This window comes from Anarhichas minor, unplaced genomic scaffold, assembly GCF_050575085.1.
Source record: "Anarhichas minor isolate MPS153535 unplaced genomic scaffold, ASM5057508v1 ptg000010l, whole genome shotgun sequence".
NCBI lineage: Eukaryota > Metazoa > Chordata > Actinopteri > Perciformes > Anarhichadidae > Anarhichas > Anarhichas minor.
This window is the reverse complement of record NW_027466456.1, coordinates 18694842-18713261: the sequence shown is the minus strand read 5'-3', so window position 1 is coordinate 18713261 and position 18420 is coordinate 18694842. Positions and strand designations below refer to the sequence as shown.

Sequence of the window (18420 nt, the reverse complement as noted above, 5' to 3'; positions counted from 1 at the left end):
CCACCATGTGGCCTTCTTTAAAGCGCTTTATTTTTCGACTCAGTCTTGAATAGTGACATGCAAAAGCAAAACTTGCCTTTACAAAGGATGTTGTTCTCGCAAAGTCATAGCGGCCATCAGCCAATCCTCACGATTGTCTACTAAAACATACACACATGATGCATTTTAGGGCCGCCGCCTCTTAGTCAATTAGTCAAATCATCGGTTGCTTTGGTTTTAGTCGACTACAATTTCTTTAGTAGTAGTCGTTTCTTGTGTTTTTTTCATGCTGAATATAATAAACTTAGGAACACATCTCTGGCAAACACAAGATTCTTTGTGGAGAAATTTAGTTTTACAGATCTATATATTAAATCAACAAATCATTTAGATTTACAAAAATCGATTCTTTAACTAAGAATTTCTTTGCTCTGGGACAATATAGTATATTTTGCCTGTCACACATCCGTAGCTAGAGGGCTACTGTATACAAAGTAGAAGAAACTCCAACCATTTCTGTACAGTGCAGCAAGTCTCAGGCAGTCTTGCTCAAATATGAACTGTGAAACTGAAAAGTGCTCAGAACAGTGGAAAGACTCGACGCTTACAGTTCTATGAAAACTAAGCAAACGTGATCTGCTGATGTGTGAGACAGTCAGAAGCACCTGAACAAACAAGTTAGTCAGTTTTCTTACTTTATTTGGCAGTAGAGATGGCACAGTACAAAGCATCAACACCAAATTTAAACTTTGATTGGGACAAATATTTCAGTCTGGGACAGTAGAGTCAAGTTACAGCCTACATCCCCCTTCTCATCCAGAACTTTCTGGAAACAGAGCAGTTAGCCACTTGCAACACTGCCTGTCAGCTACGCGAGTGGCCGTGTGTGATTAGCATAACCAACATGGCTGGGACTGTCCTACATAGTAACAATGAAATCAACTCATTTTGTCTCTTTGAGATTAGATTAACAGACTTTGGTGTCCAATCTCGTGATGCAGAAGTCGAAAGTAACTGACAAAAAACCCGATAACAAGCGAAGTGATAAGTGAAAAGACATGGTGAAAGTTAATTAGCTGATTGCACATAGATAAGAAAGAAAGAGTGCAGTATAGTTGTAGATAGACTGGGTTGAGTTTATCTCTTAACAGGCTGGATGCAGCAGGGCTGGAAGCAGGCGAGCTGGAGCTGCATGTTGCTTTTAAACTTGTTCAACAACTCTTCCAACAACCTGGCAGAGAAAAAAAAACATAAATTGTGTGAAATTAGTATTTAAAGCATGAAGCAAATACCGAAAAAAAAAAAGATACATTTTTTTCTAGTAAGCAGAATGAAACTCACTTCTTATCGGCTCCACTATGGAGCTGTGGAAGGGCCTCCAAAGCCAGTTTGAAGCTGGCACTACAAAAGAAACTCTCGGTTAAAACTTTATTTAAAAAAACAAACATTTATTAGAACTGGAAAACAGAAGATACAGTTCAGAAGAAGTCGAAGCATGCACATTGACCTGCACGTATGCGCACACATGCACAGGGGCACACCACAGTGCGTGCATACAGCAGAACCAGATTACTTTCACTTCCTTTCCAGAACCCACCAAGTAACATAAATAGGAATTGTAGAGAGGGATGTGCGACTGCTAAGATTTATGTTTGTGACATTCGCAACCATAAATCACTGGGCACATATGGGAGTTCCCGTCTGCGCCACTGTGTGAATGTGTGTGCTGCACTTACCTGCTTTCAGAGTTTAGGTACGGGGCTATGGCGTCTGTCAGAGCACAGAGTTCAAGACGAGCCTGAGGACGATGCAGGGGAGGGGTGGGGGGGGTTATAGGCAACAGAGCAGATGAAATCAAATGAACATCTTCAACTGCATTATGGCATTATCAGAAACGACAGGTAATTCCCCCAAGGAGTGTGAGGGTCGACTTATGAGTCAGGGTCCTACTATGAGTGATTAACTGCTCTGTAACTGTGTGAGTGCGTGTCAGTGACTACCTGCAGCGCTCCATTTTTGCTGAAGGAGGACACACATTGCATAAGACGGCACATCTCCTCCGCAACTGACTCAACAATCGTAGACAACACACGAGGTACCAGGTCCTTAGACACTGTGAAGACCTGATAAAGATAAAGATAAAGATGGTGATGACAAAAAAAACACACACACCGGGTAAATGCAGAGAGTTTGATAAAGAGACGAGAAGAGATCCGGGTGTGTGAGAAAAGAAGTGTGTAGGTGTTTGTACCTCAGCATGAACTGTGATGATGTTGACAAGCGCTTCCTTCAGGTAGTTTCTTACACCTGAGGAAAAAAAAAAAAAGCACAGCATGAACAAAGAACCAGTTACACCGGAAGATGAGACGCTAAGAGAGCTAAACAAATAGCGTTTCAAAGTTTCTCTCTCCATGCAGTTAAACCAAATTCTAGTCAGAGAAAGTGTGCGAAGCTACAGGCAGGTGTGATGTCAGTGCAACACCCACCAGCTGCGGTGTTGGCACATTTGACAAAAGGACAGTGGCGTATCCGGCACATCATTAGCTGGCCGTGTGTTTTGCGCTTTCAGGATGATTTCTAGCTAACGACGGTGGACCTTCTGTTGTTACGCACATGGCCTTTTGTTACTTTAGGTGAATGGATCATATGGCTAAAGAAAGGGCATCAAAGGAAGTATCATTTTTGGTATTGATACCAAAACTCGGGAGTTGTATTGGCACTAGCATAGAACATTTGCATAAGGGACATTTTTATAGCCATGTCAAAATCACTGAACTAGAAGTTCATAGCCTTTGATTATTCGTGGGAAAGATTTGATCCAGGGAGAAGAAAAGTAGTTCACACTGAAGGTAACTAATGCAAAGGTTTTATACTGTAGGTCTTAAGAGGTATGTCGTCATGTTTTATTTAACTAGTAAGCAATCTAGTACAATCTATACTGTGTATCCAACAGTAAATGGTGAATGTAAGTGGCTGTGCAGTGAAATCTTCAGAATTTTCGTGATGAATAATATATTGGAAACCACCGTCATTTTGCGCTAGAAATGTTACTCAGCGAGAGGACTTTATTATTCATTAGCCTTCATCATCAAGGTCTCTAAAAAGAATATTAACAAGCTGCACGCAAAGATCAAAATCATGCAAATACATGAAGCTGGAGGTGTATGATTTGTCACTTGACACTGTTCTGTGAGGAGAAAAATAGACAGGAGAGACCACAGGTAATGTAAAACCTGAAGGAACCAGAGACAACAGGAGACTGAAAGTACTGAAAGTGGATTTTTAATGCCTTGCAGCACCCACACACCATCATGAGTCCCACACGAAAAAAGTGCAACAAGTGAAAGTATCATATCCTAGAACTGTGGTTTAGTGTCCAAAATGTTCCTCTTTCACATGCAGCCCAAACACAGCAACAGGAACAAACCAGAGCAAGGCCCCACTTTCGCTCAATACTGCCTTTTAAAACCATGTAATGAGCTGCTGCCCATCTGAAAATGCACCCAGAGCTCGAACAAGCACTCTGACAACGTTTCCTCACATCCTGTGTTAAGGTAAACCACATATACGCATTTAAGTTTCACCTGGGTTTGGTGCATCTGGTGTAAAAAGAGTCAAACTAAACCCATGTGCACAGACATCGCTGCACACCCACAGCTAAACACAAAGGCCACCATACTTTTAGGGGGACCGATAGAAGGATCTCAGTGGTGCTTACAGTAAGCCATCAAAGAGCCGTACTTTACACATGACACATTGAGAACCACAACGGCAAATATCAGACCAGAGATGCCGAGTTCTCATCCAACAGGACTGTTAGGAAGCTAATTTCTGATACTACCGGGGTCAGTTAGTGGTTGGTTGTGGGTAATTTCACCCCCCCCCCGGGGTCTCAGACATACATTGCGACACACAAAGGGAGCGTCCAGACGGAGGACTTTTCGCTGAGCTCCCGGTGAGGCTGTGCAGTACGGTACCTGTGGGTGTCTGGCAGTCTCTCCAGTCAAAGTATCCAGCGCAGATGCCGGGCTCCAGAGAGCCCGAGATCGGGTCGGCTCGTCTCTCGATGTAGTCCTCAAAGAGTTTTCTATCCAGCTCTCGTACGGCGTCCACACTCACCTGGGAATGTTAATGTTACAACAACACAATGGAGAAACACATTCAGGACACGATATGTTTTTTATTGTCACTTCTAAATCTAAGCAGAACGTGATACTGTACAAAAGAAAATTCTATCTATCAATAAATACATATAATCCATCTCACTGGGTAGCTTTGTTGTTTTTGTCATGCGCATGATAAATAAATAAATGATAATATTGAGTTATCACCCAGCCCTGGGGGTTTGTTATTTTCCAAAGTTCTGCTATTAACTAATATTTGAAGATTAAAATCTAGACAAACTGCCACTTCTATCTTGCTCTCTAAATACTAACGAGACGGGAAAATTAAAAGTCTGAATCGATCTTTCAAAGAAAAATGATGTTCACCGGTTTCTACTGGAAAGCTAACCGGTTACTTCTTTGCTTTGTGAATCAGCCATTAGTCATTGTGAGCGTGTGTGTGTGTGTGTGTGTGAAGAATAGAAAGGAGTGAACATGTGGAACTGAGCTTCTAAGACAATGACCTTTACTTTGTTTTTTTAAAGTAAAGAGTCATATCGTCAGCATTTCCCTGATCAGCTTCATTTTTAATGAAAACACAACACACTTCTAATCAGCAATATGAGTCAGAGCAGAGTACTCGTATAGCATATATAACTTGAGTGTTAAACTGACCCGTGTGATCTTCTCGGTGCCTGTGAGGCCGTGTTTCTCAAAGTGATTGGCCAGGTTCAGGAAGGTGCTTCTCCCGAGGTATTGGCAGTTACTGAGGATGATCAATAGACGCTGCTCCTATACACACAAAAATACTTGTTTATACCTTTATACTTATGAGGACCCTCGTAGACGTAATGCATTCCCTAGCCTAGCCTCCGACCTTAATCATCACAACTACATGCCTAACCCCAAACTTTGACCTAGGAGTGACATCAACCCTTAGACAAAGTGCTAACCCTCAAACAGCCCTTTGAAGTATTAAGGACCGAACAAAGTGTCCTAATTGTCCTAAAATGTCCTCCATTTCCATGTACGAACTTCTTCCCCACTCTTTAATTTCTAAAAATGTCCTCACTTTTCTATGTGTCCTTAGCTTACTAAAATGTCCTCATTCTGCAAATGAACTGACTGAAATGTCTTCACTCTCCTAAAACGTTCCGTCTTTTCAAAAATGTCCTTACTTTTCAAACTTGTTCTCCTTTTCCTTAAATGTCTTCGCTTTACCAAAACGTCTTCATGTTGCTGAAATGTCCTCACTTTCGAGGTCTTAAGACTCAAATTGGTACTCACAAACAAGTAGAACACACAATAACGCGCACAAAGAATCGCACACAAACACTGTCAGGAGTCATGGCAGAATGGTTGGTGTACATTTTGACAAGCACAAATGATGTTGTCATTGGCAGCAATATATTTTTATATATTTTTGAGACTGCTGAACTGAAAATATGAGACTTCAGTGGGTGGATATAACCTGATATTTATCTAGTAATGGCAGCCAGGTACTGTTCTCGTTTGTTTGCGGCGTTTTCTAGTTTGCCAACCTGCCAAACAACTAGATTTCATATTTCATGTGTAGATTTCATGACACAAGAGTGTCACCAGCCTTAACATGGTCAGCTGCACTCAATCGATGTCTCGCTGCCTAACCCCTGCTACGCATAGATTTAGGCCGGGGAAACCCCAGTCCGCACCTTGCTCCATTTCCCTTTACAAGAAGCACTCTACGCCATGCTCTTCCTCCTCCTCGTCGTCCTCCTCCTCCCCTGCGCTTAAACCCCTTCGCTAACATCTCAAACAAGTTACAGGAAATGAGGACATATCTGCTTCTTGTCCACAACCAGGAAACAGCCTGATAACATTTCGTGGTTTGAATGAGTGAGACATGCGTTTGGACTGTTGTGTAAAGGAGAGAGCCCACGCTTTGGTGACGCTGCCAGATGTGGGCTTTCAGGTGTATTAACCTCAAACAGTTTGAAAGGAAATAATAAAAAAAACAAAAAAACGTCACGCTTACAGATGTTGGACTGAAGCCCTCGTGAACTCGAGTAAACCGATCTGGAGAGGACAGGTCCACTGAAATGTTGCTGCGCGCACACACACACACACACACACACAGGAAGAAAGTGTTAGTGTCAGAGTTAAGCACACTATAATCACAGATATGGAAAAGTCATCCAGATACTTACTGAGATGTATCAATGTCACTTTTGGTGCTCAGCTGCTCCAAGCAGTTTATGAAAGCCTGCGTTGAACACATGAACACAGTGGTCAGGCACGGTGTGAAAAACATACGCCATACTCATATCTTACTCTACACCAGGGGTCACCAACCTTTTTTAAACTGAGAGCTACTTCAAGGGTACCGAGTAGTACGAAGGGCTACTTATTTGATACAAACTTCCTGAATAACAAAGTTGCACAGATCACCTTTTAATAATAATAATAATAATAATATATGTGAAGAGACTGTTTGATCACGTCAGTTAATTATTCCTCACAATAATTATTAAGAATGATTTCCACAACAATAATGGTATAGCTACACATATACATATTTAAACATGCAGCTTTTATTTCTGTTAATCTGTTTCAACATTTGAAAGTCAGAGGTATCACATCTCTGATATTTTTGTATCATCACATGATCAAAGCCAGTTACTTTTGCACATAGTGCCTGCTGGTGAATGATCCAGTGGTAATGTAGACATGTTGCGAAGTCTGGGTCACCTTTACATTGCGCAATGAAGCCTGCATGCCGGCCCGTCATCGCGGGAGCCCCGTCTGTTTTTCCAAACCAGCTTTTCCAATGGTACCTTTTTCTCCACGAAGAAACTAGCAACCAGTCTCGTCTATAGCCGAGCCTCGTCTATATCCAACCCTCCGACGACGGGGTGAGCTCGCGGCGCGCGTCTGGCGCCAACGGGAAGCGCCTGCCATTCGGAACATGAAAACCTAGTGCGGTGCGGCGGCCTTGTTCTGGCTGTCCGCCGTGCGCCTCCGGTTACCCAACTCTCTTATGACAAGAAATATTGTCATTTAAAAATCTACACTAATGCAAGCGTTTTTGATTAAAAAAAGAACAGCAACTACAATTTTAGACGGAGCTCCAATGGTGAGTAGTGCTATTTTTAGAACATGTCTACGGGCGACTCACGTGGTCCCTGCGGGCGACAGGGTGCCCGCGGCCACCGTGTTGGCTACCTCTGCTCTACAAGATGAACTCGCTCAGCTCACGACTGAACTAGATCTTAGGTACATGAACACAAGTAGGGCGCTTCAGTGGATAGTGTATATAGTGCAATAGTAGCCAATTCACTGCAACACATGACACGCCTTGGAAGTTCACTGCATGTCACACTGTGTGCAAGTAAAATCTCAGTTATAATCTGTGTCAGACTGAATGATAAAGTGCTCCTGCTTCTCTTGCGAGTTCTTCTACTTGATTGTTTACACGTAGTCTATCTTGAGAGATCTCGTTTTTCAGAATTGATTGAGTTAAATACTGCTTTCCGGGCTTTTTGTGTGTCGGTCAGACATCCATGATAGAACCGTATCTGTCATTTTGGCTGCAGGCTGACAGATCTTACCTTCATGATGTTCACACTGAGCTCTGTGGCCTGGTCCTGGACCTGGTCTAACAGCAGCACCTAAAGAAAAGACAGTGAAACACATCAGAGAAGTCCTACTATCCTATTCAAGACGCTGTGTTAGTCTCTGGGTTTTGTGTGAGCAATCACTAAACACTCTCGGGGGTTAATTGGCAGTGAACATGTTCTTAACCACAGATGCAACAGTTACGACTGCAGAGAATAAGATTTGATTTGATTACACGCTATGTTATGTATGTTAGACGTTAGATGTGTGATAAAAACAAACGTTTCTGACTGGCCAAACAGATTGCATCAGCAACCAATAAGTTAACTGAGGAGGCTAAAGCTGCGGTTATGATTATCATACGACTACTTCTGCTACTTAAGTGTATTTGTGTTGATGATTGCAGCTGATTATCTTACATTGGTTTCACCAGGTTTGATCTCCAGGGGCTCTTTGATTGACTGCAGCATCTGGACCATGCACTGTTCAAACTGTGAAGGCTGCAAAAAAAACATGACGAAGAGAGTACAACAGATATTGGTGTGTATCTTTGAGTGTGTACCTGACATGTGACTGACACTTGTTGGAGTATGTCTATCATTTCTCATCATGATATGACCTACTGCCTTACCAGGCTGGTGATGCCCTCATTATCCACGACCCAGTCCTCCTTCTCAGCGAGCCTCTTGACATCTGAGTAAAAAGCACACATATGAATCGAAAGGGCGACTGGTGTGATCTCACAGACAAAAAAAACAAACATATGTAGTGTGATCACTTTCACACAGGGTCATTACAAATGAAAATATAAACAGAATTAAGGGGTTTCTGAAGGAAAACCACAACATGATATAAAATCAAACTCTTTCTGAAGAGACCACAGTGCGGGGGAAAGTTAAGAGAAAACAAGTCACTCTTCTCAAAATGACCATGCCTAACCACAAGTGAAACCGAGCATGTCTGGTTTTAGTCTCATAACACTTTCTACATTACTACCCTGGAAGCCGTTCTTCATAAAAAGTGACAGTTGAGGACACTGACCGCTACTCAACAGAGGAATGCAGCGAAACAGATACACGCAGTCCTCCCCTCACCTTCTGTCGTGTGCAGCAGAGTCACAATGAGGCAGTGGACTCTCAGGTCCAGCAGCAGATCCTGGATCACCTGCAGCAAGTCATTTGGGATCTCCAGAGCAGACAGAGCCTCGTGACAAGCCCTGGACGAGAGACGAGAGAGGCAACAGAGTGAGAAGAAGAGAGAGAGAGGGGGAGAGAGACTGAGGTCATTAAATGGTATGGCAGGCATGGAGTTTACCATGCCTGCATACAAGCATGTCAGAACTGCATGTGATCAATGAGACAGAGATTCAAACCTGACAGTGTGTATAATTTGTGTGAGCCAGGCTCCAGTGAGCTCCGTCTTGTTCTCCCAGCCTCCGTAAAAGCTCAGCTCCCCCTGTGGGAGGGTGGTGGGGAGAAGAGCCCCCCGAACGAGCTTCACCAGCCGATTGATCATCTCCTCGATCATTTTCTATAACACACACACACACACACGCACACACACGCACACACACACACACACACACACACACACACACACACACACACACACACACACACACACACACACACACACACACACACACACACACACACACACACACACACACACACACACACACACACACACACACACACACACACACACACACACACACACACACACACAAGGTCAGGTGGCATATATTTTAAAAACAACTGCGGAGAGTAAGAATCTCAAAATATTTTTTCCCACAACGAAGCATACTTTAAAATCATTCTGTCTCTGTCTGGCATTTTTCTTGGATTTTTCCACCTGCCCAGATTTCTCTCCAGTCTGCAGAAAGAAAAAACAAAACAAGACACACTCATGTTTAATATCATCTGCAAATTGAAACAAGTCATCCATTTGACAATAACTTGTCAGGTACCCGAAACAAAGCTTGGAAATTGCACTTATATGATATTAATCTTAATTACTAGGCCACCAGGATGAAGATCAATGACTTGACCACCAGGCCAGTTAATATATTAACGGTGGTGGTTCATCATTTTACCATTTAAAGTATATTGCAATAAAACTTTTGACTTTTTTAACATGAAAAATGTTGGATTTTTGTTCAACATATGATATGTAATGTTCTGCCGCTCGGGGTTTCTCAATCAAAACAATCACTAAAAACGGAGTTTGTGGACATCGGGAAGCAGCGTGGGATCATGGGAGTTGTTGTTTTCAACACCACTGCAGTCATTGCAGTCAGCCTCTCCTGATTAGGTGAGAAGGATATCAAACTATCTGAATGGCTAGTTACCACAAACAGGACAAAATGTGTTTGTGATTAGGGTGAACCCAGCCGTTGTGCGTTACAGACAGTATCTTCCTTTCTTGTCACTGTAAAAGCTTCTCAGGTATTTACCTCACTGAAAAGACTTCCATTAACATAAGAGATCCAAAGCTTCCAGAAGTTGGGCAACTGGCCGATGACCACATCTGACAGCTTCTCCACAAACTGCACCTGCTGCGGGGTTTCAAAGCGCCAGGCTAGAAGAAAGAACCACACACACACACCGCTTTACACAAACCCACAACAATATTTATCCATAATATACTAGGAGTTGATGGGAAACTTAAAGAATGAACTAGCGAACCACCCTAACTTGAAAGTGTAATTCAAAGAATCTAATCTTCTTTAACTTCCAGGCAAACTAGGCTCCTGTTGTTGCACTTTTACTGTACTGTCTGACGTGAGGAGTCACACTGCCGTTCCCATACGCACACTTATATAATGTGATTCCCCTAAGCACTGCATAGGGCAAAAAGTGTTACACACACACAAACAAACAAAGGCACACTCAGAGTGAGCCGCAGACAGGGAGGCCCCTCCTAAATCACCGAGCGTGGGTGAGTTATGACTGTGGTACGCACTGCTGGGTCGCGGTGTTCGGAGGCTGCCCCCTCTCTTCAGAGACGCGGTATGGCTAAGCCTGCCGAGGGCCGACGGACGGGTATCCCCCTCCTGGTCCAGAGCTCCGACACCGACTGACAGACAAAACGAAAGGAGGAGAGGGGGGTGGGGGAGAGAGATGAGAAATGAACTCGGAGGGAAAAGAAACACATACTTCAGATATCAAATAATCAAATAAGCCATTTCCATAATTCCACATTCCTCAATAAGCTCAGCAGGCTTTCACACCAAACAATCCTCCCTCGCCCCTCTCGGCCTTTCTTTATTTGTGTTCTGATCCATCTCTGCCGTGGCCCGCAGCTGGGAGAATGTGCCCTTGTTTCCAGGGTGGGGAAACAGAGCGGTGGGCTTTGTGAGCACCGGGGTGAAGTGGGTTTACAACGGCCCCACTGGGCTCAGTTTACGTCTCATCCTCAAGACCAGAGCTCCACTAGATGGCAACAGGGAGCTTTGCAGCAGCGACAAATAAGAAAGTATTTCTGCAACCACACACTCGTATCTCGGCTAGTGAGATCAATCTAGTTCAGGGAACCTACGAGATAACTGGAGGACAACAGAAGACGGGGCGAAAGTTGACAATCAGGAATGAAAGAGAAACACTGCAGTGGTGAGAGGGGATAAAACCTACTACAATGAAAATGAAAGACAAGTTCGTGCAACGCTGCAATACGCCTACGTGTAGTTTGTCTAAGAGAATGGAGACAGATGGCCACATTTCCAAAACATGTGTCTGACACACACAGAGAAAAGTCTACTGGTGAGTCACGGACAGAATGCAGTGTTTAAGCGAGTACTGAGAAATCCCCAACAAAAAGGAGCAAATGCGGTTGAGCCGGCAGTGCACACAACCCAGCCATCCAGTCTAGAAAATGTAAGGAAATTCTCGATTGAGTCAGATTATCTGTAAACACACACACACAGCTTTCTCACATCACACACACACCACATTGACACACAGCCCATATGGAGTGCACAGTCCGTCTCTGTGATGTTTTCCTCTCTTTTTACGGGGATGAGAGCCACTGTTGATCCAGGTGTCGGCTGAATCCCCGGTGTCCTCAGAATGCACAAGTGTATGTGTGTGTGTGAGACAGTTTAGGTGTAAGCAGGGCTGCTTTAAGTGCTCAAACTATTCATTATGCCGTTTCTTGCTGAAAGTCTGAAGGTTAAAATTTACGATTCGCTGTCTATGTGTGTTGAAGACGCTGAAACAATGTGGCTCTGCTCACTTCCCCATCAGGTCTGATGAGTTCCTGTTCCCCAAGGGGTCACGGACCCTGACCACACACACACACACACACACACACACACACACACACACACACACACACACTTTAACAGGAGTCAGTAAGGTAAGTTATTTCCCACGCTACAGATTACATAAAACTCATTCTCTTTTACTTATTTTCACCTCAAAAGTCAAAAGATTTTTTTACCTACATTCTTTGTACTAAATGATCCAAAAGGTGTTCAGCTTCCTGCTGTAAACCACTGACCACCATGATGTATAGTAAACAAAGTTCTTTTGAGGCGCTGACAGGCGCTAAGTTTAGATTTTCAGCTTGTTTTCTGAACCTTTGTTTTACTTTGTTTTTATCCACGTTTTAACAGATTTTCAATAAAAAATAAAAAATAAACTGATAAATTCCTGGATTTCTTTGGGGATAAAATAAAACTTTAAAAAAAACAACCCTCAAGAATACACCATCCTGCACTGATACACATGCAAACACTTGATAAACATGCTAGTTGAAGTGTAATAATTAACATGTTTCCCCTAAAGTGGTACTGACTGAGTCTAAAATCACAACCGCATGTTTCCCATTCAAATGTAGAATCCCTCTAATTGTTCGCTGACAAACCCATTTTCCTACGAACAAAATGTCCTGCTAATTGTATTGATATTGGCAGAAGAAGCGCTGTTCAGGAAATAAGAACACTGCAGTGTATAACTGAATCGGGCAGAGTCAGATTGCAGCACCGGGGCATGATGGGAGTGTTTAGACATACGGAAGCAACTTGCTCTGCTATGCTTCCTCACAAGAAAACTGGAACTTCAGGCTTTTGTTCCAACAGAGATGGATGGCTCTATTTCACATTTATGGCAATTTATAGTGTAATTGATGGAATCCCAAATGCACCAGAACGGCCTCTGACCTCATATTCTGGACTCACAGGAGAGAGAGAGGATATGACATCAGTTACTGCAGACTTGGCTGATCCATCACAAAAGGCTAATCCCTGCCACGTGTGATGCTGACAATAGCATAAAAAATATGTCTTTTAAATGAACTCAGCTGGTAAATGTGATACGAGGAGGAAGAGGAGGCTGCTAGCAGAGTGGTAGGCTGTGAGGTACCGGTATGGGGAGATTCTGGCTATTTGAGAGGAGGGGTAAGGGTGGTAGAGAGAGAGAGAGAGAGAGAGAGAGGGAGAGGGAGGAAGAGTGGGGTCAGGGAGGTGTAGTGGATGTGGTTTTCTGACGGTGGCTGTTAAAGGGCTGCCTGGGTGGAGGGATGTTTCAAGAGGCACGGGTTTCGTACTTGGGCGAGAGGTGAGCAGAGAAGACCGGGGATGGTAAATAGCTACCAGGTGTGTGTGTGTGTGTGTGTGTGAGAGGGGAAGAGGTGTGGATAGAGGGGCTCCCTGTGTGACAGCAGAGGGGACAGGAGACAGCTGGCTGTGGCAAACAACGAGAGTAGAACTGACAGAAAAACAGAGGCATTGTGCGCAACTTTCTGTGTGTACGTATGCTATCATCATTGTCTAGATGAAGGCCATCCTCACCAGAAAAATGACAGTGTTGGTCAATTGTTTAAACAATTCTGGGTACCACGTGGAGGTTTTGACCCGTAGTCGTGCAGAACTGTGTTTATCTATGAGAAAACACCCCAGGGTACCTTTAAAATGACCCAAATTGCCATTTTCCTTAAAAGTGGCCTCATGTGGTTGTGCAAATAATGACTGTCCTCTCTTGGTGGCAGAGGCAGCGGGATGTTTTTCATACCTCTGCAGAAAATTCTGCGCAACGGGGTCGGGGAGGAGATCGACGGTGCTGACTGCAAGTTATGTCCTGCCTGCAGGAAACAGTCAAGTTTGGTTTCTTTTTAATATGAAGCTGATCTTTCTCTCAACTTAACCAAGTAGCTTTAGTTGCCTAAACTCAAACGGAGCTTCACCATAGATGTGGTAGATCAGGAAACACTTGTTTGGAAAAGTCATGTCGGTTATTTTGGAAGACGCTGACAACTGACTTGTTGTTGTTTTTTTTGGTATGAGGACTTGTTGTGCACAGTAAATGTGTCTACTTATGCGGTGTCAGACTTGCATTGTATATTTAATAGTGTTTAGATATAAGGTTTCTCTTGAAGTTTATTTCATGTCTCAGACTGTTATATTAAAGTAAATAAACTGTAAACGCAGATCTTTGCAAAGCAGCAATTTTCAGAATAGTTGGGTTGCAATTGATTTGCATGCAATTTTAGTTTCACTCCCTGCCACATGTTGCTCAGCTGTGGAATGCATGTGTGGACTGAAAAGGGGCCATCCCTGACATGATGATCAAGCTGATATTTAACTGTTGAGAGGCAGGGAGCACACCAACCCCCAGATCCATCAAGCCTGAGCCCCGGAAACCACTGTTACCCTTAGCATTAGACATGTTTATGTTCCAGCTGCACTATGTGAAGCAGCCACCCACTCACAATGTATTTGTATGGGTGTCTTTGTGGGAGTATGGGTGTAGAAGTGTGCATGTGTGTCTAAGCGTGGCTGGCAAATCGCTGTTCTTCCTGAGCGGACGGTTTCACGTTCACATTTTTTCTGATTTAACAGAGGAACAGCTTAATTGGGGTTAATTGTTCCAATCCATCCGTGAAGCTGTGTGTGTGTGTGTGTGTGTGTGTGTGTGTGTGAGTGAGAGAGAGAGAGTTTGTGTGTGTGTGTGTGTGTGTGTGTGTGCAGTAACATGTCAAGCCCTGAAACCCAAATTCAAAGCCAATGCTCCCTCACTTTCATCTTATTCATACGTTCATAAAACAATAAACATGCGGGCCTCGAGCAGAGCAGGGGAAGGCGGTGACGGAGAGGGGAATGCAAGCAGAGAGCTGGTACGACGGAGAGGCAGCTGGCCTTCCCTCTGTCCTCAGCTACTTCAGACCCACATGACATCCACCAGCCGCTTGATTGCAAATGCTAAATAGGGGCTTTTTCACTTCATGTGTAAAGCGAGTCATGTCAGACGTGTGTGTGTGTGTGAGTCACCTCTCTGGCCGCTGATGAACTCATCTCTGCAGTTCTGCATCAGTTGCAGGATCCACTTGTGCTGAGCATAGATGCACTGCCATGCTGGGTCGCCTGGAGCGTGCAGGTCAGACAGGTACCTACGCGTGCACAAACACACAGGTGTCAAAAATGTACATAAAAAAAAGAAGGAAAAAAACCCCACAGCTCTTCTTGCTGGCTTGTTGGTGCAGTAGACACTAGAGGAGACCAGAGCAAAACACCGATCACGGCAGAATCTATGAATTTTATCCACAACCACTTCCCCCTCTTATTTATCTCTCTACCTCTAATCATCACTCTCCCAGGGGTTTACTTCCTGGGTATCACTCAGTGACCTGTGGGTTGTCAGATGACGCACTCTCTGAGCTGTGGCCTGGCTCCCTCTACTGTTGTCCTATGAACTACCGACTCATTTGTTTCTCATTAGGTGGCATCTTTCAAAAGATTGAGCAAGACTCACAGGCATAGAACGCACACATGGACACAGCTCCCACCATCCACGGCAAGAGTAAAGAGGAGCCGAGTGGGCGTTCAGACCGTGCCTAATGCAGCAGGATGAAAGATGTTGCCGTGTGGTTGAGAACTGGTCTCTGTGATCCTGACAGGTCGGTCTTAACAATAATAAATCGGGAGAGACCACAAGTACGAATGGGCAGAGGGATAGAGGGGAAAAAAAGAGGGAAAGAAAGGCAGGGAAGAGGGAAAAATAGAAACAAGATGACAGGACAACAAAAAGCTGAGAGGATTAGTGAACAGGCAGACAGAATAAAGTGGACGGAGGAGGAAGTTCTGGTAAACCGATGAAACAGATTAGAGAAATGTCTTTAATTTATATTTCCTGTACGCAGAGATTGTGTGACATGTGTGAAGAATAAAAAAAAATAAAATACTGCTTCACATGTAGATAATGAACCTGTTGTTGACGACTGGGAGGAATACAGACAGATGGTATGAAATAGCCATCGCAGGATTATAAAGATGTAAGGAGACCTGATGTATCTCTTCTGGTCGTGCAGTGTCGACGGCGTCTGCAGCAGTTTCTCCAATAAGAGACTCCTCAGAGCTCCGATCCTCATCTCAACCTCAGCATACACTAGAGCACAGAGTAACAGGAAAACCATTGTATTCAATATAGAGAGAATAATAGAATTTCATTCCATTCATTTATTTATTGAGGAAAAAAATGGGTTTACCTTTTTTGAAAACAGGGACTTCAGTGTTGCCAAAGAGAGATTTGGCTTTCTCATAGTCATTGATCACCACATCATAATCACCCTGACAGAGAAAAGTCAGTTCAGTTAATAACGCAGCTCAGTTTTTTTTAAACTCAACAATCGTGACACACATTGTCTATTTGAGCCTCTCTAGCTCCACCCTCCCGATGACAGCAATCCAAGCTGCGCCTTAAAACTACAAACATACTGGGGATAGATGTAGTGCAGTGGAAGACTAAATCAAGAAGAACTTTGAAGGAACAATTAGTAATCAAAAGAGCAGCTTCACAATAATCACATAATGTCCAATGCTGCTTTTTCTTGTAGGGCTGTGTGAGTTCTCGAAGCAGCTTGAGACAAAGACAGTTTAAAAAAAATAAGTAAAGTCACTTGAGGTGAAGTTACATAAGGTTTTATGACGATTGTTCTGCTGGGTTCTAATAATAACCAAGGAATATTAAGCCACAGGACTCTCTGTTCACATGTCTTTAGTTGACAATGTCCTGCTACGACAGATACATTTAACTTAAGATTACTTCTTATCAACACCAAGATTTAAACAATAGCCTCACAAATAACCAGACCTAAACACTTTATTCTAAGGGTTTATTCTAAGGTCTGAGGAGTGCAGACTGTAAAACAGATTTTCACCTCCTCCATCACTCAGAGAGCTGAAGGCTTTCCCCTCTTCATGGATGATCCAATATCTCACTACACACAGCTCAAATGGGAGCATTTACAGGTTTACTGGTGTACGGGGCAAAGGGAAGCTGTATATATTTCGTATTCGGCACTTAATATTGACACATCAGCTGTTCTTTCCACTGTTATTTTGTACATGCGTGTACTATGCGGATAGTACCTTTTGGATATTGCGTTCAATGTTGAGTGGCAGGTTGAAGAGAAACTTGAAACGTTGCAGGACGTTGAGTGCATTGCGTGTGGAGTCAGCTTTGTCTTTCCGCCCCAAGACCTCCTGGAACAGAGTATCTGCAGTATCACTCGCTCCTACGAGGCACACGGGGAGAGAAAGTGTGAGTGAGAGCAAAAGAGGCAGGAGCAAATGAGAAACTGGGACACTATGAAAATAAATGTTGATACCACATTTCCCCTTTAATGGCGGTCTCTGTCTTTCTTCCTGCTCTGTATGCTACACAGTAGAGTCGGAGCCGCTACGGAGAAAGTGACAGCTATCTCTTATTCACACAGCTGAGAGGAACTTTTGCACGGCTAACTGGCTTCGTGGGTGGCCTCGGATGTTTCGTCAAATAGGAAAAAAAAAACCCGACTTCTTCTAATCAAAACAGAAACCCCAACCCCAAAACTAAATCCTTGAAGGAAAAACAGCATGAACGACTGAACAGAGGAAAAATTCTCATTTTTCACTCGCCAATATGAGTTGTCATGAAAACATTCTTATTTTGTGATTGGCTGATTGGCGCTGCGTGTCTGACGTATGACTGATTGGGGGGTGAGCGGTGGCCTGGACCCACTGGGCCACGGGGCCCACTAGTCTGGGGGCTGTGGGGATGAAAGCTACGTCCGGCTTGGTGGTTTGTTTACTCTAGACTCCGGGAAAAGGACCTGCTTATTGACCTTCCATTAGAGGAGTCACATTATCATGTATGAGATGAGAGGGTGGGAACACACGATCTGCTGAGGGATCTGCCTGTTGAACCGGGGCTGATCCAAAAAGGCGACTGAACATACACACAGGGTGCATGTGTTCTGTTAATGGACGGCATAGCAGTGTGAGATAAGTTTGGCGGCACGGAGCGTAAGACTGTCTCGTCTCATAATCACTTTGACCCTTTTGCTCTTTGAGTTTTAATTTGAATGTGTTAAAATCAACCAAAGGACAGAGCGTAAAAAATAAGTCAAAGCAATGTGAAGGGAGAGAATAACAACACAAAAAGAGCTCTTCATTCGAAAGAAGGGAATCAAACAATGGATAAAACTGAGTTTAAAGGTTTTAGTTTTTTTTAAATGTGTTTAAAAATGTATATAGGATTTGAGCGTGGGCCTTTGTTCTCGCCCTTGCGATCACTATGTGCCTTGAGTTGAGATTATTTTGTCACACGCAAAAGCCCTGAAAAACATTGAAAATTGATGACTGAGTGCATCTGTGATGTCAACTGAATCAATGACCTGGAAGATTTCCCTCTCTGAATTGTATCTTCCGTAAGAAGAAAATTGTAGGAAGTTAAGTTTAGCCAAAACGGTGCAATGATTTTAAGGGGTC

At 43.5% G+C, this 18420-nt stretch overlaps 1 protein-coding gene across 4 annotated transcripts in view; it reads right to left on the bottom strand.

The window, feature by feature from the left end:
• Positions 1-661: 661 nt before the first annotated feature.
• The window catches only part of exoc2 (exocyst complex component 2), a 39477-nt gene continuing 21718 nt past the window's right edge, over positions 662-18420 (bottom strand). For all 4 annotated transcript variants that reach the window (XM_076088487.1, XM_076088489.1, XM_076088488.1 and 1 more), the window contains 21 exons: positions 17041-17186; positions 16158-16239; positions 15955-16057; positions 14944-15062; positions 10641-10754; positions 10132-10256; positions 9483-9551; positions 9049-9206; positions 8771-8892; positions 8308-8369; positions 8096-8176; positions 7670-7729; positions 6269-6324; positions 6097-6166; positions 4758-4874; positions 3957-4098; positions 2231-2286; positions 1980-2102; positions 1716-1777; positions 1321-1380; positions 662-1210 (listed from right to left, as the gene is read on the bottom strand). In XM_076088487.1, coding sequence (XP_075944602.1) covers positions 1117-1210; positions 1321-1380; positions 1716-1777; positions 1980-2102; positions 2231-2286; positions 3957-4098; positions 4758-4874; positions 6097-6166; positions 6269-6324; positions 7670-7729; positions 8096-8176; positions 8308-8369; positions 8771-8892; positions 9049-9206; positions 9483-9551; positions 10132-10256; positions 10641-10754; positions 14944-15062; positions 15955-16057; positions 16158-16239; positions 17041-17186 — 2021 coding nt within the window. In that variant the 3' untranslated portion in view covers positions 662-1116. The remainder of the gene's footprint in view (positions 1211-1320; positions 1381-1715; positions 1778-1979; positions 2103-2230; positions 2287-3956; positions 4099-4757; positions 4875-6096; positions 6167-6268; positions 6325-7669; positions 7730-8095; positions 8177-8307; positions 8370-8770; positions 8893-9048; positions 9207-9482; positions 9552-10131; positions 10257-10640; positions 10755-14943; positions 15063-15954; positions 16058-16157; positions 16240-17040; positions 17187-18420) is intronic.